The 22,333-nt window shown below is 40.7% G+C and overlaps 2 protein-coding genes across 2 annotated transcripts; both read left to right on the forward strand.

The window, feature by feature from the left end:
* The first annotated feature begins 700 nt into the window (after window positions 1-700).
* Window positions 701-7,261, forward strand: LOC6552750 (somatostatin receptor type 5). Its single transcript, XM_001980252.3, has 7 exons — window positions 701-970; window positions 2,326-3,009; window positions 3,069-3,234; window positions 4,336-4,468; window positions 4,539-4,737; window positions 5,778-6,001; window positions 6,170-7,261. The coding sequence occupies exons 2-7, from the start codon at window positions 2,532-2,534 to the stop codon at window positions 6,932-6,934; spliced, it is 1,965 nt and encodes a 654-aa protein (XP_001980288.1). The 5' UTR covers window positions 701-970; window positions 2,326-2,531; the 3' UTR covers window positions 6,935-7,261.
* Window positions 7,262-20,625: 13,364 nt separating this feature from the next.
* Window positions 20,626-22,333, forward strand: LOC6552749 (probable G-protein coupled receptor Mth-like 12). Its single transcript, XM_001980251.2, has 6 exons — window positions 20,626-21,126; window positions 21,184-21,322; window positions 21,380-21,556; window positions 21,612-21,863; window positions 21,927-22,086; window positions 22,138-22,333. Exons 1-6 carry the CDS (start codon window positions 20,626-20,628, stop codon window positions 22,331-22,333), a joined length of 1,425 nt encoding a protein of 474 aa, XP_001980287.2.

Below are 22,333 nucleotides of genomic sequence, written 5' to 3' on the forward strand. Positions count from 1 at the left end.
GCGGTTCGGCATCCTGTAGGTCAGCGGGAAATCAGGCCTCATGTACTGCAAAACAAACACATTTATTCTCCTACTTTATGATGTACAAACAGCTTTGATTTCTCTTTTGATTCGCTGGCTCTGAGGTTGGAGGGAAAACAATTGAGGCGGTCGCCTTTGGCAATAAGTATTAAAACTAAGTGCCAGTGCTTTTCGCCCATTTGCAATTTCAATTAGCTCCGCGCAACTACCGACTCAAATGGATCGACTGCCCCTTAAGGCTGCGCTCTATTAAACCGGATGCCTGCGACATTACTCATCCGACAAGTAAGCCATAACTTACGGCGACTGAGAAGCAGACGGAGTCAAGGTGGAGTGCATGAATTTATGAATGAAATTAGGACCGAATGTTTGCGTTCCTCACACAGTCGCAAAAGGCAGACAAACACGGAGAGGCAGATGGCCAAGAACCGCTGTTAGTTAACATTTGGCTAACAGAAGCCGTCGACAAGTGCCACGATTGCCGCAAGGCAACTCAGTCTTGCACCGACTTTCCTTCATTTCGGACGTGTGCGATTACAACAAAATTATATTCTAACCAAACAGATCCGTTAAAGTGAACAATAAATATAAAATGTATAAGTAGTGCACAAAAAATCTAAAAGTTTTTTTTTCGGAGAATAATTTTATGATATATTTAAAAAAATCGATCTATGGTTCATTAAAGTCACCCAAAACTTACAAGGCATTTTCCACTGATTAAATATGTCCCAATAATTGGCTTTTCCGTTCGGTGAATCCGTTTTATTGACAGGAAAAGGGTTAACAAGCTCCCACGCGAAACTCCTTAATCGTATCACAACAAAAAAAAGAAAATTGAAAGGAAACACACACCTAGTGCGACTCAAAAACGAATAAGGATACGAGTAGACAACAAAAGAGGTGACAATTCGCGCAGCGAAAGTAAATACACTTTTGTTATTTAATCTTGGTAAGAGTCAACATGTCGATGGCAATTTATTCAGGACCCTTTCTTTTTGCTTCTCAGAACATAAAAACTCTCTTTCCCATTTTACTAAATTGCTTACCTTCGGCAACCGCAAAGCTTAATTAAAAAATGTTAAGGTATCCTCCACATCGTCCGCATGACCGACTGGACACCTGGTCAATGCAACTAGATTGCGGTTTAAACTCATTCTCCAACTGAAATTGAATTGCAAACCTTAATATGAACCGCGTGGCATTGCGTTGGCTGATTGGATTGTGTAGATCGAAGACTGACACTTGTGCACAGACTCTAAATCAGCCACCGACTCCCAGGTCACTTTATGCCGAATCATATCTAAATCAACTTTCACACGTGAGCTGGCAATTCAATTATTTTTCCAATTAGTTTGCGTCAATAAGATGATGCTGTGATGCTGTGATGCTGACCTCTCGAGGTTCGTAGGCTCACTAAGAGCGTAGCATACTTTTTGGGGGGTTTTTTTTGAGCGTCTCTTCACAATGAACAACGCTTAACGAACAGGAAACATAATTAATTAGACGCATCAAACAGAATTTTGGCTACACGCCAATTATCCAACTTGGCAAAGCTGTGAATTAATGTTCCGTTACTTGGTCTTTGACTTCTAACCCCAGAGTATGATTATTGGCAGCAAGGAAATCCCAATGGACTTGTTTTGGTCGAATTATGAGGGAAATATATTATTACCACTCATGTTATTTCGAACATCTTTAAGTCTCTCACCCTTTTGGAACTAATATTAGAGTCTGAGGTAGCAGAATTTCCCATTTGTATCGACGATGAAAAAACTTTTCCACACATGCAATCATGTTTCGTTTCACTTAGTCCAAAACCTAGCAAATAGAAAAACTTTTTTATCCCCAACCAAATCTGTATTGAGTGCCAGCAATCTGTATTGCTTAAGCTTAAGATGTTTACTATTAATAGAGCCAAGTTGCAAATGACATACGGCTTACAGAGAAAATAATTCCAAACTCAATTTAATTTATACAAACTGTATACTTCTTACAAGATGGCAGGATAAAATCTCCAAAAATGTATGGATAACAAATACATTATAATTAATTTAATATATTAATAATAATGTGACTTTTTTCTCCCTGCATAAGTGAATATATTTATTATTAAGAGATCCAGGGGGCAATTGACAAGTGGCAGCAATCAAGTCTTTATTTCGGGTATGCATGTAAAAGGCAATTTCCTGATCGAAGGTTTTGGACACCTGATGCCGTCCATCTGAATGTGACGTCAGCCTGGCTGGGGATCAAATTTAAATTCATTCTTGAGTCTAATGACTTTTAATGTTGTTTGCTTCACAGGCGAGTGCGCAATTTTTGGGCCTGTCGTCGACTGCTTATCAGCTATGTGCCACCACAGCCGCAGAGGATACGACAGACAGTATTAATAACGCATTGATACGAGTGGGCGGTCGATTTGCTTTTGTTTTTCTTTCCTAACTTGGCCGTGGAAAGGAGTGGTGTGGTGTGGAGTGGATAGAGTCCACAATTAATCGACGGCAGCTAGCATGTTGCAAGGCGTCGCCATCACCATAGCCAACGACAGCAACGATGATGGCCTCAATCAATCATTCATGGCTCATATGTCGCCCAGTCCCAATCAGAGTCCTTCCATCGGTGTGGGCTTGGGAATCACCTCCTCCACGATGCCGAATCCCAGCGAGAGCCCCGAGCTGTTGCTGCTGAAGAACGACAAATTCCTAACACATGTCGCCCATCTGCTGAACATAACGACCGAGAATCTTTCAAATCTCCTGGGTTCCACGAATGGCACAAATGCTAGCACAATGGCAGCGGATTCGCCGGTCGATGAGTCCCTGACCCTGCGAACCGCCTTCACCGTTTGCTATGCCCTCATTTTCGTGGCCGGCTTGTTGGGTAATCTTATAACCTGCATTGTTATATCGCGAAATAACTTTATGCACACGGCCACCAACTTCTATTTGTTCAACCTGGCGGTTTCCGATTTAATACTGTTGGTCTCAGGTGAGTTGGCATTTTCAGGGACACCATGGCGTATGCGTAATGCGGAAAATATCCTGCAGGCATTCCTCAGGAGCTGTACAACCTTTGGTATCCGGATATGTATCCCTTCACGGACTCCATGTGCATCATGGGCAGTGTGCTCTCGGAAATGGCCGCCAATGCAACAGTCCTCACCATCACAGCATTCACTGTAGAGCGATACATAGCCATCTGTCATCCATTCCGGTGAGTTTTAAATAATGAAAATAATCATTTCTTCAATGCTATTACCGCGTTTTCATTAACAAAGTGGATCATGCATAATTAGGACAGACCATAAATAGATAAATAAAACTTGATTAGCGTCAGTCCGAAATGATGTGAAAACACAAAAGTACCTCACAAATTATGGCCACAATAATTATTCATCACCAAATAGTCCGGCTGTGGAATGACTAAATTCAGGCTTGACAACAAAATTCCCATCGTTTTTAAATAAACCATATTCATTAGCTTTCATTTATTGACACTAATTAGTAGTCAGGTCGATAAATGTACCAACTTCATTATAGACCATGCACTTAAGTTCCATTAAATGCGTTGTAGGGGTATAAAGATAAAGTAAAGACTAACTAGTCAAATAATTACTACGTTCCTACAGAGTTTCTCTCATCGAATGGTAGAGCAAACTTTGCTTTAGACGGACATAACAAAGATATCACAAATTGTCTTACAAATGTCCTGACCATTTTGCCGTCTAAAAACACAATTGCTTCCTCACAGATGACGTCTGGATTCCATTCACGATTCTTGGTACGTTTCAGCCAAACCCAAATTACATTTCCTTTGATTCAGAAGCTCTTGAATAGCTAGAAGAAATTAAATTAAAAATCCTTCATTGTATTTTCAAGTGCAATTTGCGTTTCCAGCTTAATCTTAACATATCTTAACATCTTAACATTTAACAAATTTATTGCAATGAATACAAACACTTGTATTAAGTTCTTAGGAGTATGCAGACACAAAAGGTGGTTTCCTAAAAGAAGGCACTCCAAGTCTGATTACAAAGTGGAGACAAAAAGTTTTCATTTCTCTGAAGTTGGGATTAAATATTATTGTCGAGAAGAGTATGAGGTTTTTGACAGTACTATGGTAATTTTGATACCAAACCTTTTCATTTACAACCTCATTCATTTATGTTGCATTCTATATTTAAGCCTTAAGGAGAAAGTTAAGATGCGTAAAAAGCGTAGGTGGTCACTGCCTTCTTTTCATCACATCACATCCACATCATCTTGTCCCTAATACTTAACATACAATGTAGCCTAATCTTTCCGTCATTTGTAGGCAGCACACCATGTCAAAATTGTCGCGGGCCATTAAATTTATATTTGCCATTTGGCTGGCGGCCTTCCTTTTGGCCCTTCCGCAGGCCATGCAATTTTCGGTGGTCTATCAGAGCGAAGGATATTCGTGCACGGTGGGTGGACTGAAATGTGAAAACCAAGTGACGCATCACTGAGTGTCCTTTTCGCTGTTTATTCCCTTAGATGGAGAACGACTTTTACGCCCATGTGTTCGCCGTTTCGGGATTTATTTTCTTCTGTGGACCCATGACGGCGATTTGTGTACTCTACGTGCTGATCGGAGTGAAGCTGAAGAGGAGTCGCCTGCTGCAATCGCTGCCGCGAAGGACCTTCGATGCGAATCGCGGCCTAAATGCCCAGGGACGAGTCATCAGAATGTTGGGTAGGTGAGTTAAGTTGGCGGCTTGATTGATTAAAGACAGCGATATGCGCCACCGCCAACCAGAAACAACAAGAACATCCATGGCTGTCAAAACTTTTTGCGCCGAAAGTCTTAAATTAAAAATGACTGTCAACATTTTTGCGTTGGCGAACATCAAACACGAATTCGTCATAGCCCCGCCCTCATTGCCTTCCGCCCTTTTATTTGCACTTGCGTCATGTGGACGGAACGTGTTTCTGTTTTTTTTGCTCTGTTTTCCTCAGCGGTGTCGTTAATTTTTCGCAAACATGTAGGTGTGCATGTGAAAAGCTCTTAAATGGCCATCTAGCGTATGAAGCTCAGGTGAAGCCAGGTGTCACCTCAAAAGTAATCAAGCCGGGCCACTTAAATGAACTTAAGACTGCGGGGTACGCACAGCAAGCTTAAATATTTGGAAAATGTGTGCCTTGAATCTAACATTTCCACTTGTTTGGCACATTATTAGCTATTATGATTTAAAGGAATTCTGAAAGAATTTATTCAACATATTTCTTCCGCATTATTAACACATTTTCTCTTTTTTTTAGAAATTCCTATCAAGCCATACAGTTAGTATATGTAAATGGAAATCCGGCCAAAAATGTAGATCCCAAATAGCAGTTTTCTATTACCAGCTACGAATAAACGCTCAATTTACTGCTGCTTTTTAATGGAAATCCACAGTCCACTGATTTCGAAGTTTACCATTGAACCTGGTTTGCCAAATGGAAATTGATGGGCTAATTCAGATAGGGCCCAGAGCCTGAACAATAAATTAATTTGAACAGAGGGGGAAAATACACTCCCGTATCCAGGGCTTAGTTATACATAGAGAGTGGAACATTATTTATCGTTTGCTAACAGGTAAAACCTTGCCAATAGAAAAATGTGTTTTTTCACTATGCGCAAACTATTCGCTTTCGGGGGAAATAAAAGATTAAGACCACTTACAATGTGAAAAGGCCCTTTCCGGTTACCGGGGTTTTAATACGTTGTTTATCCTTACTTGACCGTATTTGCAGTAGCTGTAGCCGTCGCCTTCTTCCTCTGCTGGGCTCCATTCCACGCCCAGCGGCTGATGGCAGTTTACGGACTGAATCTGATTAATATAGGCATCAGTCGGGACGCCTTCAACGATTACTTCCGGGTACTTGATTACACGTCCGGGGTGCTCTACTTCCTCTCCACCTGCATCAATCCGCTCTTATACAACATCATGAGCCACAAGTTCCGCGAGGCCTTCAAGGTAAACCCATTGGAGTAACCCTATATCTTAGCTTATCACTTCATAAATAATAATCTATGTTTATTTGGTTCCATTGCATGTTTTTTGTTACCGTCATAAAGTTTTCAGAGACAAATTTAAACCTTATTTATTAAAAATTATTGTTTTGTTTTTTTTTTCACATTTAAGATCACACTTACGCGACAGTTTGGTCTGGCCAGAAACCACCATCACCAGCAGAGCCAGCACCACCAGCACAACTACAGTGCCCTCCTCCGGCAGAATGGATCGATGCGTTTGCAGCCGGCCAGTTGCAGTGTAAACAACAACGCGCTGGAGCCATATGGATCGTACCGAGTGGTGCAGTTTCGTTGCCGGGATGCGAGCCACCAGTTGTCCCTGCAGGACAGCATTCGCACCACCACCACAACCACCACGATAAACAGCAGCAGCATGGCAGCCGGAAATGGAGTTGGCGGGGGAGGGCGGCGTCTACGGAAACAGGAGCTCTACGGGCCAGTTCCAGGCACTGCAGTTCCCCATCGAATGCTGCAGGGGCAGGTGTCCCAACTCTCGTCGCTGGGCGATGTCAACTCACTACTGGAGTCGGAGGTGGTGGACAGGCACTACGCATCCGGACGAGCAAAAAGAGCTCTCTTGGCCACCAAAAGTGGTGCCCTGCTGGTGACACCACCACAAAGTAGTGACCCATCGGAAGTCAGTCAGCCCGCCACTCGTCTCAAGCTGACTAGGGTGATAAGCCGGAGGGATGAGGTGGTCAACACCACCACTCCGTCCTTTTGTGGCAGTCACAGTTTGCCGGATCCGGAGACTTGCCAATCGGCTTCAGTGGCTGGTCGAAGCTCCCGCAAGTTTCCGTGGCGAAAGCGAAGGCAAAAAACGGAGGATACCAGCAGCGAGGGCTTGACCTATGGCTCACCCAAATCCCAGTGATTCCAGCTGGTTGATAAATAGAGTTATGCTTAGTTAGGCATTGTTTAGTTAGCGCAATAAACTTTTCTATCTGTATATAAGCCAGAAAAAGTCCAGCGATTTGCATGCAAATTTCGGTTGGCCCTAAAAAATTGAAAGAATGGGCATGGTCCAGACGATTTATGGGAGTCATAAAGCCGGAATAATGAGGCTGCGGCGTATCGTGACGAAAACACGCGCGGCATCTTTTTGCAATAGCAACCGCATCGCACTCATAAATTAAGTGTTAAGTGTTGAGCTACCAGCTAAATAACGTGAATAAATAAGAATTGTTCTCAATATTACAGCAAAATCCTTTTAAATGTGTTTTCTTTTCACAATGCATGCCAGTTACATTGAAGCTTACCTGCATTCCAAGTTGTCCAGGATCAAAGGGAAAACAGGTTACTTCTCAGCTTTTGCAGGTGCAGCGTTTCCAAGAAATCTGTTCCTACCTCTTGCGGCATTTTTCCTGCAGATTGCCTGACATTCTGTTGATTTCCCCACACAAAAACTAAAAGCGCTGAAAGAAACCAGAGTGCATGGCAACCATATAAGAAAATAAACTATCAGTCTGAATATTTTCAGGACCTCAATATCAAATCCGAGGAAAATGTAGCGTAAATTTAGAACGGATTACTCATCAGAAAATCCCGTTTTAATAAACATATTTTTGCTCAGTGTGTATCCCCAAGACCCCACTTGCACCTGGCAAAGTCAGTTTCAGTTTGCACCTGGCCCATTGCCGGAGGTCCATTAGTCAAGAGGGCTTTGTAGGCTAGGAAGTCCGGATTGAAACGAATGTGCACGGAGTGGCACGAAAGGGCTTATCCTGTGGTGAATTGGCACGTGGAGTGCATGGAGCGTGGTGTCGGTGCCACAAAATAAATCAACTCCAAAGTGCCACACTATTTTAAGGCGTCGAATGATGTTATATCCAACGGGAATTATTAATGGCAAATAAATTCAAGTGAAAGCCAAAAGTTAAGACCGAAGTCCTGAAAAATTCAAAGCCATATTGTCGCCTCTTTACCTCCGACTAATCAGATGTGTGGCCCATTGAAGTTGTCGTGTGGTTTCAGCCCATATATCAAATGGATATTTACCCATTGAATACCGCTTAGCCAAGGCCCATGTAATTCCCTACCGCCTGTTGGCAGGAAACCATAACAAAGGGCTTGCGGTTTGGGCCACTATGAACCGCCCTCCTCATTCATCATCACCCGAGGTGCAGTCCTTTGTGAGGAGCTTTTAGTTTGGGGATGCTGGATGGGCGGATCCTCCATCAATAAATCGTGCGGCCTGCCGCCTAGTCAATCATAATCTGACACAATAAAGATATTAATCAGAGTCATAAATTTACTTACGGTCTAGACAACCAGTTTAACGGCCAACACATCGCACAATGCTCGCTGACGAAGATGAAGAGTGCTCCCGTTTTTTTCCCATCCTGGGCTGGAACTTTAATAAGTGCAGCGGAGCAGCTCGCATATTGTCCCGGTCATTACGCGCAGACATTTCAGATTACTCTTCCAGTTTATGACCAGCAAACTTTCACTTTTCAAAGCGTCGAATTCATTTTTTGTTCTTTCCCATTAGAGGGTAAGCAACAAATAACTCGGTCTTTTGGACTCTTGGACCCTTGGACCCCTGAGTGGCCATATGCACATCCACATCCACATCCATAACTATGTCCATGTCCATGTCCATGTCCTTGTCCAGATTTTAAAGCCGAAGCGCTTACACATGCATGCTATCCGGTCATTCTCTGCTGGTCCTTGTCTGCACCTAACGAGCCAGCAAAGTGCCGAACAAAAGCTGAGTCCGAGTCACTTTGAACTCATCACCGGGTTCACCCCAGGATCACAAGCAGGCAGGCACTGGGAAAAAAATAGTGGTCAAGTCCAGGATATGCCCATAAGACATGTGAAAATGTACTGAAAATCGAAGAGTGAAGTGTTCTTTTCCAGTGCTCACCGAATAATGCCCATTTTCTAAAGTTACATATGCGAACAAGTTAGAATGCGCAAAACGCTTCAGTTCCCATTCAATTAAAAATTTCACAAAATGCGGTCCGGCGGCTGAACAGCGTTTGTAGAAAACTGGTCGAGTATCCTTGCTATGGGCATCAATTAAAGTTGCGTAAACACGCTCCAAAGGACACACTTCATGGGCGACTTATATGTTTATTTATTGTGCTGCCCGGCCCCACAGCCCGTGCCAACTGTTTCGATGAACCCAATTGATTCTTTTGCTGGCATCGCCATGGGGTCAACTCAACTCAACTCAACTCTTGCCCCATCGATGGATGGCAAATAAATATTATTTTCTGTGTGCCACACGCTGGCTGTTGCGGCTCAGTCGGATTGTGCTGGTGCATAACCGATTTACACTTTAAATGCCGTGCCACGTCATGGCAGGAATTTTAATTAAATTTTAGTCTTGATGGTCAGCCGGCTATCCTGCCTGTAATATCAGTGCCATGTCGCCGCAGAACAATGAGCCAAATTAAAATAACAAGGGGGGCAGTTTAAAATCCGAGAGGCCGTCAACAGCTGCCACTGGCCGCTTTTGACAACGAATTAGAAGCCCCGACCTCCGGTCACAGTTCAACAAACTAAAAGTGTTTGTTTTATGGCCTCGATGTACTCGACGTACTTGAAGCCCCAGCCTGCGACCCCTAGCCACCCCACTTTTATTTATTTTTTTTCGAGACAAACAAAACAAAATTCGCAATCCCCGAAAGCAGACAACTCAAGATTAGCAGCGCCACAAGTCGAGAGCCAAAAATAACTCGAAATATTTCGCTCAATTGCAGTGGCCAAAACAATAAACCGTGCCCTCCTGACCATGGACATGGACAGGGAGCGTTGGGCATGAACGTGAACCCATCCAAGTCCCAGTCTCCGGATCTGATCTGGATTCGGCGACCTTCCTCAGAGAATTGCACTGGGAAAGAAGTCTAGTGTTTTTCACTTGCTTCTTAGATCAGCCCGTAAAAATATTCAAAATATTCTTTAAGTGTTTTCTTACTTAAAGTTACAACTATATTTAACAGATCTAGGAATCCCTATATCATGTAGTAAATATTGTCAAATAAATCGATTTATTTACGGTAATTTCGATTGTCCAAATTTATCTCTGTGTGTTTATATTTTGTTTGCAGTTGCCAGTGGGTTTCTCGCCGGATATCAGGGGTAATTGTCCTTAAAGCGGCACTAAGAGCTGTCAGATTTGCCTGGAACTTTACCAGAATCAAAAACAGACTTTAATCATCCTGCGGGTGGATGTGTGCCTCCTGGCGCCTTGTTTGCATGCTGAAGCGTGTCTGAGATAATTTGTTTGGGATTTAGCGCCATCATTGTTTCTGAGTTCCAGTGCTGCCCTTCCGAAAGCTGCGTTTTGCTGCTACCGACGTCAGTGAAGCGGAAACTACCATGGCATCGAGATGGTCAATTGAAATTAAGCCAATTTACTTAGATCCTATTAATTGGGGCCACTCGTGCAGGGAACAACAGTTGCATAGTGTAAAGTTTTCTACAGTTTCTACTGCTTTCTCCGTACCGGAGTAAGTTTATTAATTAGCATTGGCTTGGGAACGGGACGAGAAATCCTTCGACTGTGAGCATAAAAGTACTATGCGAATGCCATTTTCAATCCTTCTTGTAAGCCTACTTGTTTATTTCCCATTTTCGCTTATACAACTATATTAGATATTAAGGACTGCATTTTCAATGAAGTGCCTGTCATTTGTTCACTGTATAATCGAACGTAATTTAATATAAAATACGCTAATTAAAAGCTACATTTTTCAGCGTATTTTCGCAATTTAATAATTGATTTATTTAGTATTTCAATTATCTCCGTTGACCATTAACCAGCTTGTCAATTGTGTTTATATAGAGAGCAAAGTGAGAAGCGGTTGAATCGAAAAATGTCTAATTAGCATTACATTTGGTTTTTTGCGACATAATGAAAACTTCACGCGTCAAGTATTTCAATTGATTTTAAATAAGAACTACTTATTAAAGTCATGCACTTTATGTATACCGAAAACCATGCAAATTAATGTGGGGATTTCTATTTGAACTTCATTTTACAAGCAACTTAAAATGTTTTGCCCTTTTCACAAGAGAAATCATAAGCTAATTAGGAACTACAGCTCAACTACTGTCACAGAAATCTCATTTTATGTCTGAAAATCGCCTCTAATTGTTGATCGCTTTGTATCTTGCAGAACATAAAGTTAACAATATTCCGAGAAAGAAGTACCGAAGAAAAAGCACACCATTTAAGCACCGCGTTTCCCTGAATTTAACAGCGACACAAAGTCGTTCAAGTAAATACAAATTTAACGTCATTAGCAGCATGTCAGTTCGGAGAAAAGCAAGGTTTTTGACATATAACTTGTAGGCGTGGTAGCCGGATACTTTATTTGCTAATGGAACATTTTGCTAAAAATGTTTTGGCATGCCTTTAATTCCCTTTTTTGTCATAACTGCCAACTACTTCCCCCATTTTGCTTTAGGTTTTCGTGTAGGACATGAAAAGGAAAAACACAAAACTTTTTTCAAGATAACCAACTTTACAAGTAAAATTTTACACAAAAACTTTAGAACTAATTATCGTTTAAGCGGAATTTAAATCTCTTTACAATCGGTATATATACGTTGCCCTGAGTCTCAGTACCCGAATTTATGTGGTAATACAACAGTTTATTTATGGCAATATAAATACGCCATTTTTCAATTCAGGATTTAGAAAATCAAAAATGGGCGATGAAAGTTATCTTCGATTGGAGTGTATATTCATGTGTACTATGCAATTCAAGAGCTGTATGTTTTTACAAGTGCGACCTTTACTATTCGATCCCTTATCGATTCTAATGATTTCGAGTCACGTTCAATCGAAACCGAAAATGAATAAATTTCATTTCTTTTCATAGCGAAGCATTATCTTATAATGTATCCATTTCAGCCCCGTCCGATATACGAATTCTTAGGATTCCGACATCTGCTGGAGAAATGAATTCAATTAGGTTGATATCAGGCGAATGCGAATTAAATGGCAAACAATTGTGGACGCGAAGTGAAGAAGCCATTTCAACTATTCGGCAAGCGGCAAAAATGGCTGAAAAATATATATTAATGGGGAAGGGTCTTAGGAGCACTGTGTCCGCAGTTCGTGGGACATGTTGCCAACATCCGTTCCACAACAAATCACACAAAGAACACGAGACAGCGATTCGCAGCTGTTGGCATGCCGCCCCTGAAATGAAGGGACGGTCGACACATGGCAGTGGGCACGGGTTCTTGGAGACTTGGGAGGTTTTGGGGGTCCGTGGAGGAACGTCTGGCACGTAGCTCACGGTCTGCTGAAGCAACACGCGTACACATGGCAATCCTACGGCAATAGACAGAGGGACTCCGGCTTGTGGGCACCCAACTGTTCCATGTTGATGCGATGCGATGGCTTTAACCGACATTATATTGCTGATTCCTGGCAAGTCGTCTCCTCCGCATGTGGTCGGTCTGCTCCACATTTGCTTTGGGTCTCCGGGTTCGGCCTAATTGAAATGGTTTACTTACACATTGAAGCCACTGGATTTTATTTTTGTTTTGTTGTTTAGAATTTCGGCCTATTTGTCCACACTTGTGGAAGCCCGCTCGATTTTAAATTACATTTCCATTTTCTTCTAGTCTTAAAGCTGTTATTTTCCAAACGGTTCTTAAGGAAGCATGAGTTAATTCCTCTTACTTAAATTAATTAAAGCAGGCACTAAAAATTCTATACGCAATTATTAGGCGTATATTTCTAACACGTTCAAAATTAAAGCACGGTCGGCATTAAAGCGCCGTATGCGTAATTTTTTATGTTATGACACAGCAGTAGCCAAATATGCAAACTAGCCGAGCGCTAAGAAGCTAAGGTTCCCATACATCTAGCGACCTTTGGCCGGGACACGCCACATCCAGAGTCTTGGCTTTGGGTTGGTGTTGGTATTGGGGTTGGGCAGAAGTCCTCGTCTGCAGGACAAGTCACAAATCAAGTCAAGGAGCACAAAAACGCCAGCAGACGGACGAACATCGGTCAAGGCCCATAAATAGCACGCCCACATTTAAAACACTCAATGCATAAATCAATGCAGAGTAAACAAAAGTACGAGGCAGCTATCAGTGTTGTCAGGTGTTTTACAAAGAATAAAATCTGAAAAATAAAAAAAAATAAAGTATGTACGAAAGCTAAAAGGACATCTGTAATGAATTTCTTCCTTTTCGCTGGACATTTGGACTGGTAAACTGCTTTAGCCCGGATAAAACGTTAGACTTGGATTAGTACAATTCCATACAAACATTTACCCAAGACAACAAATTATTCATTAGAGTTTAACAGTTATATATTCCGAATAAACTGTTGAATGTTAATTTGAGTTGTGTAAACCTTTAGGTAAATTCAGTATTTTATTTACTTTTACATTTCACACTTCTTTCGCTTATTTCGCTTGTCAGTATCTCCCATTTACCAAGGGCAGGCAGAAAAATAAAGGAAAACTCCTCAAGCCAGAACAGGGCACATTCAAAATATAAATTTCCCACAAGCAACAAAAACTCACTGCAAATGAAAATGAAAACAACACCAAGTAAATAAATTGAAAGAACGTTTTTACGCAATTCCTGTTTGATTTATGCGAAAACGAAATGATTTCCAGGTACTCAGGAGCAGCCGGTACATACAACTCAAGCAGCGTAGAACGTCCATGGCACATAATTGCCAATTGATAGCGTTTTTCGAGCCAGCAAACTTCCTTTAGGCCAACGTCACTAGACGAATCGATTCCCCCGTGGACTTGTCTGTCTATTTCCGCTCAGACGGGTCTGCCGCTATCAATTCCTATTTACCAACCTGTTGACCATCGCTGACATTAATACATCTCCTTCAGAGCAGTTAACTCTTTTGCAGCTAACGTTGGGGTATCTAGTTGGCTAAAGAGAAATTTACATAAGAAATCCTGAATCATGATTGGTTTGAAAGAGTTACAATAGCTATATGTTCGTATATCCAACAAAATTAAACATTTAATTAAAGGTAAACTATAGGACCAGCTTCAACATACAGTTAAATTCCAAACCCGCTCTAAGACAAGAGTCTATTTTAAGTGCCGTGATGCGCATTTAGTGATCCTTTGCTGCAGGTGGCAAGAAAGAAAGCCACTAACTTAATTGCAAGTTTCTCCCCTGGAGAAACAGGTGAGCACGGCCACAGCTTTAGTTGCTGCATCTTTAGGGTACAACTTTGCGCAATTCAGTGGCAGTGGTTGTGGCATGTGGCAGCTCAGCTGAAATTATTTTTAATCGGCACACAGACCCGCAAGAAAGTGTGCGGAAGTAACAGTGAAATCAAATTTGAGTTAATTTTGTAACCCCTATATAACGAATCCAATGACGTAATTGTGTAGAAACATTGTGCCGTCCCAAAAAAAAGTGCCATCGGGCATCTATGCCAGAGCCATTTGTCTTATCGCTATCTAAGCTACTCCTATGACTGCGACTTTGCCAGCCACTCAATTTGCATAATTTTGTGTTAATTGAAAAAGTTTTGTTGGTGGCCAACGAATTTATTGCCCGGCAGCTGGAGCGACAAACTGCTTAAAATAAGACCTGCGAGTGATGTGATTAATAATGTAATTGAAACGCCCGAGAGGGCATTTTGCCCAGGATCTAGTCGAGGGGCAACGGGCTATTTAGGTTGAAAACATGGCCAAAATGACAGCCAAAGAGATGGCATTCGTGATGGCACTCGACCGACAAGCGACCACAGTTATGCTGTTGACTTTGGTTACATTTCCAGTGCGCTGATAAAAAATATACAAAAATGTTCTGCTAAGAAAACAGATTTATATTGATTAATTTGTTACAACATATGCACAGAATATATTTATTGAACTTGTTGGGTGTTGGGTGGAGGTGGGGGAATTAGTGGGGTTTGGGCCATGTCATACTGTGGTTTTATATTTCATGACACAAAAAACCCAGCAGCAGCAACAACAAAGCCACCGGCAAATTGCTTACACTTACACTTTTTGGGCCGCACATTTTATTTAATTTGATGGTTTCATTAAACAAATTGCCCAGCGACAACTTCTATTTTTCTCCTTCTTAGTTTTAACTCGAATGTATATATAAGTCTGTATGTTGGCGTGTCGGTGTGCGGGCTAAAACCACTTAAAAAGTGTTGCCTAAATTTCGCACTAGACAGTTTAGCATTAGAAGTTAAATAGAAAAAAAAAATATTTGTGGTGGAAACCCAATTAGTGAAAAAGAACAATCATATTGCAATTCGATTCATATTAATAATTGTTGATATATTGTTATGGTATATTGTGTTATGGTATATATATGGATATTGTTGGTGGTATAATTTATAGTGTATAGTATAGTATATAGAATAATAGTTTTATTTTTTGATGCTTTAATTTTGTTGCATTACAGCTAATCAGCTTAATTCTTAAATGCACCCACAAAATGGCTAAGTCGTCAGCACTGCTTGGGTCTACTTGAATCATTTGAGAAGAAAGCAAATAATTAAAATTGGCCTAGGCAAATAGCGGACCGACAAAGTGGAGAGCATTATCCTGGAATGGCAATAAAAGAGGCACTGATTGCAGCCATCGCCGAATGACCTTCATTTTCGCGCATACAAAAAAGGAGTCTCGTCCTTGAAATTCACTAATTCAGACTGCCGCTGTCTCTTGGCATTTTGGCTTCGCAAGTAATCTGCTTTAATGCTTTCCATTATCGTTCGCTGTGGTTTTCGGCCTTTTTCGTATGTCTGTGTGTGTAGAAAGTTGGCTGTTTGTTTGCTTTGCTGTTCCGTTTCCGTTTTGCCGACACATGAAAATTACAACACGGGACTTGCCATTTTAGACGGTAAATATTTCGGCCACCTGTGTGAGTGTCTCTGTTTCGTGCGTGTGGGTGTGTGCGTGTGTTTGGGATTCGCTGTATCTGTGAGGTGGCCTGAGGGCGGAACACTTTGGGGTATCCTTTGTTTGGGTTTAGCTTACACTTAAGAAAATCCCTTTCGGGAGACACTGAAATGCAATTATTCTGCACAGCGTGTAGGAGCATGCAACAACATACTTTTGCTTCACTGGATATTGTTTTTTTTAGTTATTATTAAAGAAAATAAATAAAGAATGAAAACATTTTTGGAATCCGCACAAGGGAGGAATAAATGTATAAAATGGTTCTTTAAAAATTTAAAAAAACGTTCGAAGGTAATTAATTCTTTTAAAAATATAAATTTGTGGTCTGATCGATTTTAAAATTGGTTCTGTGTCAAAGCCGAAAACTGAAGAGGACAGCAATTTATTTACAAAATGTACTCAAGTTTTTTCAGTGTGCTGGATCTAGCTTTGACTGCCTCTTTATCTTTGCTGTCGACGCCCTCTGTGCAAGTGTACTGTGCTCAAAATTTACTGCAGCGGCAAAGTTTTCAGCGAAATTACGACCATAAAGTAGCAGTCAGCAGAAGGTGGCCACCACAATAACGTGCCGTAATTAGAGGTATTCAACTGAACATAATTTCAGCAGCATTTCGCCCACCTATTGCTTATCAAAAGTAGAGAGTTCTGAGCTTCATGGATATTATATAAGTGGCTGTCCTGGACAGACTTCTACCGCGAACTACTTAAGGATTCCGAACAGCAAAGGTCAGCAAACACGAGCCTATGATAGGACAGGCATTTGTTAGTCAATTAGTATTTAGATCACATCTGAGGACTACGTGACAATGAATCCGGCGTGCTGCTGGAATTTTGGTTTCTCGGAATGCAGTAGGTGCCGGCTAATTCTCCTTCTTGGATCTTTGAAAACATTTGATGCAATTGTCCACGGGTTGCTATCCTAGATACATAGTTCCAAAGACCAGAAGTGAAGATTAAGTAGATGTCTGAGTCGTTGTTACCTTTGGTTGTTATCCTTTGGTTTCCGTGGATGCAAATAATAAGCATTAAAAATCCATATGGTACGTTTATAAATGCTGTGCATTTCTTGCCAGTTAAAGTTTATCTTAAAATATAGTTATGAAATACATGGAAACTACTTCCTCATTTCAAGTGGCAATGACCAACGATCTATCACCCATGGTCATGTCAATGCCGAAGGGATCTTTATGACAGCTGGACAAGCCATAAAACGTATTTCAGCAAATAAAGCAAACGGCTTGGGGATGGGACTTCAATGCAATTTGTTGGTGACGAGCCATCAATGTGGTATCTTTCTATGTTATACTTGGACGCTTTTATGGAACGGAAATGCCCTTGCCTGACTGTGCGTATCGAAATTGGTAGTTGTTTGTCCTGGTTGATTTGCATCCAGTTTGGTTTGAATTTTCAATTTGTGCCTCAGTGTTGTAGCGTAGGTGCGAGCACTTAACCTGGTCTAAAGTTATGAAAGTAACTCGTTCGCGCGGTTCCAAAAAACCGCAAGAAAGACAATCCGTGGAGGAACGCCTGGCACGTAGCTCACGGTCTGCTGAAGCAACACGCGTACACATGGTAATCCTACAGACACGGGAACTCCGGCTTGTGGGCACCCAACTGTTCCATGGCTTTCGATGGCCTTAAGCGACAATAAATTGCTGATTCCTGGCAAGTCGTCTCCTCCGCATATGGTCGGTCTGCTCCACATTTGCATTGGGTCTCCAAATGGTTCTTAAGGAAACATGACTTAATTCCTCTCACTTAAATTAATTAAAGCAGGCAATAAAAATTCTATACGCAATTATTAGGCGTATATTTCCTACTCGTTCAAAATGAATGCACGGACGGCATACGCGTCATATGCGTAATTTTTCAAAAGGTCTTATGTGTTCGCCACACATCTGTCGGTCATTAGAGACCCCTTGGGCTTAGTTTGGTTTTCATGAGACTTATAAGTTTGGATTCAGGTTCAAATTGCAGAAACCCCTAAGTGACAACGACGGAAGAGCGACACTAATTTGTTATGTTGATGGGAAAATCAGCAGACAAGTGAAATGCAGCTCAAACCCAGCAAACAAAGCAGCCAAACATGGCGTACAAATGAGCTGCAAAGTCTTATCAAATTTGTCACGAAGGTTTCAGACACAAATCTGGCTGGCGACTGACTGGCCATAGCATTTCAAGTAATTTCCACTACTGACACAACAGTAGCCAAATATGCAAACTAGCCGAGCGCTAAGAAGCTAAGGTTCCCATACATCTAGCGACCTTTGGCCGGGACACGCCACATCCAGAGTCTTGGCTTGGGGTTTTATTGGGTGTTGGTATTGGGGTTGGGCAGAAGTCCTCGTCTGCAGGACAAGCCACAAATCAAGTCAAGGAGCACAAAAACGCCAGCAGACGGACGAACATCGGTCAAGGCCCATAAATAGCACGCCCACATTTAAAACACTCAATGCATAAATCAATGCAGAGTAAACAAAAGTACGAGGCAGCTATCAGTGTTGTCAGGTGTTTTACAAAGAATAAAATGTGAAAAAATAAGTATGTATGAAAGCTAAAAGGACATCTGTAATGAATTTCTTCCTTTTCGCTGGACATTTGGACTGGTAAACTGCTTTAGCCCGGATAAAACGTTAGATTACTTGGATTAGTACAATTCCATACAAACATTTACCCAAGACAACAAATTATTCATTAGAGTTTAACAGTTATATATTCCGAATAAACTGTTGAATATTAATTTGAGTTGTGTAAACCTTTAGGTAAAGTCAGTATTTTATTTACATTTACATTTCACACTTCTTTCGCTTGTCAGTATGTCCCATTTACCAAGGGCAGGCAGGAAAATAAAGGAAAACTCCTCAAGCCAGAACAGGGCACATTCAAAATATAAATTTCCCACAAGCAACAAAAACTCACTGCAAATGAAAATGAAAACAACACCAAGTAAATAAATTGAAAGAACGTTTTTACGCAATTCCTGTTTGATTTATGCGAAAACGAAATGATTTCCAGGTACTCAGGAGCAGCCGGTACATACAACTCAAGCAGCGTAGAACGTCCATGGCACATAATTGCCAATTGATAGCGTTTTTCGAGCCAGCAAGCATCCTTTAGGCCAACGTCACTAGACGAATCGATTCCCCCGTGGACTTGTCTGTCTATTTCCGCTCAGACGGGTCTGCCGCTATCAATTCCTATTTACCAACCTGTTGACCATCGCTGACATTAATAAATCTCCTTCAGAGCAGGTAACTCTTTTGCAGCTAACGTTGGGGTATCTAGTTGGCTAAAGTGAAATTTAGAGAAACAATCCTGAATTCAATATATCCGTCCATTCAGAAAATTACGCATCAATCTTATCTTATCATCCTAGATCGTCATCCTGATTGGTTTGAAAGAGTTACAATAGATATATGTTCGTATATCCAACAAAATTTAACATTTAATTAAAGGTAAACTATAGGACCAGCTTCAACATACAGTTAAATTCCAAACCCCCTATAAGACAAGAGTATTTTAAATGCCGTGATGCGCATTTAGTGATCCTTTGCTGCAGGTGGCAAGAAAGAAAGCCACTAACTTAATTGCAAGTTTCTCCCCTAGAGAAAAAGGTGAGCACGGCCACAGCTTTAGTTGCTGCATCTTTAGGGTAAAACTTTGCGCAATTCAGTGGCAGTGGTTGTGGCATGTGGCAGTTCAGCTGAAATGATATTTAATCGGCACACAGTAACAGTGAGATCAAAATTTGAGTTAATTTGTTAAGCTAAACTTACATATATCGAACTTTTAGGAGATGAGCTAAGTAAGCGTAACGGGCTTTGGGTCCTTCGGCATCCTTGTTCCTGCGGATGACAGACACAACCTCATCCTCGTTCTCGGGCGATACAATGTGAACGCAAAACGCGCACTGATGAATGCATCTGGAATGCTGAGAACCTGCGAATGCACAGGAAGAAGTGTTAAGAAGTATTTAAAACATATTTAAATACTAAAAAGAGGAACCCTAGCAGAAAACAGTAGAAAGCTGAAAATATATATATAAACTTTAATCTTAATTATAGATAATATTTTGTAACCCCTATTTAACCAATCCAATTTCAAACATGTCCTATATACAAATATCTCTCTGTGTAGTTTTCTTGCACTTATGAGGATAAATAAAGTTTCTGGGTTTGCCGTGTTTATCGTGAATTTATTGCTCTGTCGTCTAAATGAGAGGCCAACCACATGTAATATCTAGAACTACAGAAGAATTCTCTAAATTCTTTTTAAAATAACTACATATTTCCTATGTGTAATCTGATAAAAAATATATTTTTTGGCCTGTTTTGTAAAAGTTTTTTGATAACTAAAATCTCATCGATGCAATAAAAATAAACATAATGCACCAGGGAACTGATTTTTGGAAATTCACTGTTGGTCATTCATCTTATGCGTTGAAAAGCAAAAGCTTAATTCTAGAGAATTGACCGCGATTAAATTGCCTTAAAAATTGTGTTATATTTTAGTAGCCCTATGGGACCATTATTGTTTAAGCCTTTTTTTAACAACAAAAAAAAAAACACTAATATTTAATTATTTTTCTCTGCCGCTAATTGTAAATGTCTAAAGATTTCAATGCAAGCTATTTAACGCACGCAAAACCGTGTGAGACCGCAGTCGAGTTCAACTCTCCTTGTGAATTATGCTTTTGTGGTTGAAATGTTTCTGTACACTTATTATCCTAATCATCGCGAAAAATTCGAGTTCGGAAATTCTGCCCTGCAAATACGATGAAACAATTAATATTTCACATTTTAAACGGTTCAATGATGTCTATATCTATGAAAACTTTGAAATTCCTGCTAACCTGACCGGCGAATTCGACTATATGGAGCTAATGGGTGGTGCCAAAGTTCCGGTTAAAATCCATTTAAGAGCCTGTATCTGCAAAGTTAGGCCCTGCATTCGAGTCTGCTGCGCCCGCAAAAATATTTTAAACAATGGACAGTGTAATGATGGCGTACAGAAGGAAATTAAATTAACAATGTTGGACCTTACAAAAAAGGATATATTGCTGAAGCCATTAGCAGAGCGGAATATAACACCGCATCATAATTCCACAGAATTGATGGTTTTAAGGGAACAGTTTAAGCCTTGCGACCAGGTTATCAGCCTAAAAAGAGATGAGTACTCGATGCTAAAGGTTAGATATCGGATTTCCTTCGGCTTCCCTATGTCACTCTTATCAAACCCTTTTCAGGACGGAGCCATGTTCCTCCACAAGTCTGCCCAAACCTTGTCGAATGATCAATACTGCCTTTATCCCGAAATCTATTCAGACTTTCCGGAAACCATATGGGTTATTAATCGAAAGTGCTTCAAAAACAATTCTGCCGAGCGTAACAGCAGCTTTATAACTATATTATTCTAATAAACTTTAATCAGTATTCTTTCAGTAACGATGATATCGGTAGTATGCTATATCCTTACCCTGGCTGTTTATCTTTCTGTTAAGAAGCTTCGGAATTTACTTGGAAAATGTCTTATCTGCACTATCTTCTGCTTGTTCATCGAAAATTTTATTTGGACATTGGATCATTTTAGATTAGTTTTTGACATATGCGCGGCAACAGGTTGGTTTATGAGTATTATCTGCTTACATAGTATTATAAAATTGATCCACTATAGGATACATTCAATACTACTTTACGATATCATCGTATCTATGGCTTTCTGTGGTCAGTTTCCAATTGTGGGAAGTTTTGACTTCCCTGAAACGTGAAGAGCCACAGTATCGATTCCTGATTTATAACACCGTTGTTTGGTGTACGGCTGCTATTCCCACAGGAGTGATTGTTTCAATGAACCAAATAAGGGAAAATAATCCAGAGAAATCACGAAGCTTGCCCCATGACGGTTATACAGGGTGCTCGGATACAGGTGTGTTTTTCATTAAAACCATTTAATTTAATAGCTGACAATTATTAATTTTTTCGAACACAGACATGAGCAACTGTTACACCCCGTTAATAATCACAGACATCTTTAATGCGACAATGTTCGTCCTAACATCCATTCACATTTGGAAAGTAAAGAGGGAAGTCAAAAGGTTCGCCCAACAGGACATAAGATCTTCGACCTGTTTTGAATTCGATTTTCAGACGTAAGAACTAGACTCATTTGAAACTATACCTATTCCATATCCTGATTTTAGTTACATTCAGTTCCTGCGACTATTTATGATCATGGGCGCGAATTGGATAATTTACCAACTTACGGAAATAGTGGATTTCATGAAAAGCAGTATAATTAAAAGTTTAACTGTCTACATACAAGACTCCTTTGGAATAATCCTATTTGTTTTGCTTATTCTGAAAAGCAGCACACTTAAGGTTATAATGGAAAGGTAA

Source organism: Drosophila erecta, unplaced genomic scaffold, assembly GCF_003286155.1.
Source record: "Drosophila erecta strain 14021-0224.00,06,07 unplaced genomic scaffold, DereRS2 tig00000000-arrow-pilon, whole genome shotgun sequence".
In the NCBI taxonomy this organism is placed as follows: Eukaryota; Metazoa; Arthropoda; class Insecta; order Diptera; family Drosophilidae; genus Drosophila; species Drosophila erecta.

Excerpts from the sequence above, each read along its gene's own strand:
- LOC6552750 (XM_001980252.3), top strand. The coding sequence starts at position 2,532 with ATGTTGCAAGGCGTCGCCATCACCATAGCCAACGACAGCAACGATGAT. Across the intron at positions 3,010-3,068 it reads TTTAATACTGTTGGTCTCAG|GCATTCCTCAGGAGCTGTAC; the intron begins GTGAGTTGGCAT and ends AATATCCTGCAG. Across the intron at positions 3,235-4,335 it reads GCCATCTGTCATCCATTCCG|GCAGCACACCATGTCAAAAT; the intron begins GTGAGTTTTAAA and ends CGTCATTTGTAG.
- LOC6552749 (XM_001980251.2), top strand. The coding sequence starts at position 20,626 with ATGCTTTTGTGGTTGAAATGTTTCTGTACACTTATTATCCTAATCATC. Across the intron at positions 21,127-21,183 it reads ATGAGTACTCGATGCTAAAG|GACGGAGCCATGTTCCTCCA; the intron begins GTTAGATATCGG and ends AACCCTTTTCAG. Across the intron at positions 22,087-22,137 it reads TTTGAATTCGATTTTCAGAC|TTACATTCAGTTCCTGCGAC; the intron begins GTAAGAACTAGA and ends TCCTGATTTTAG.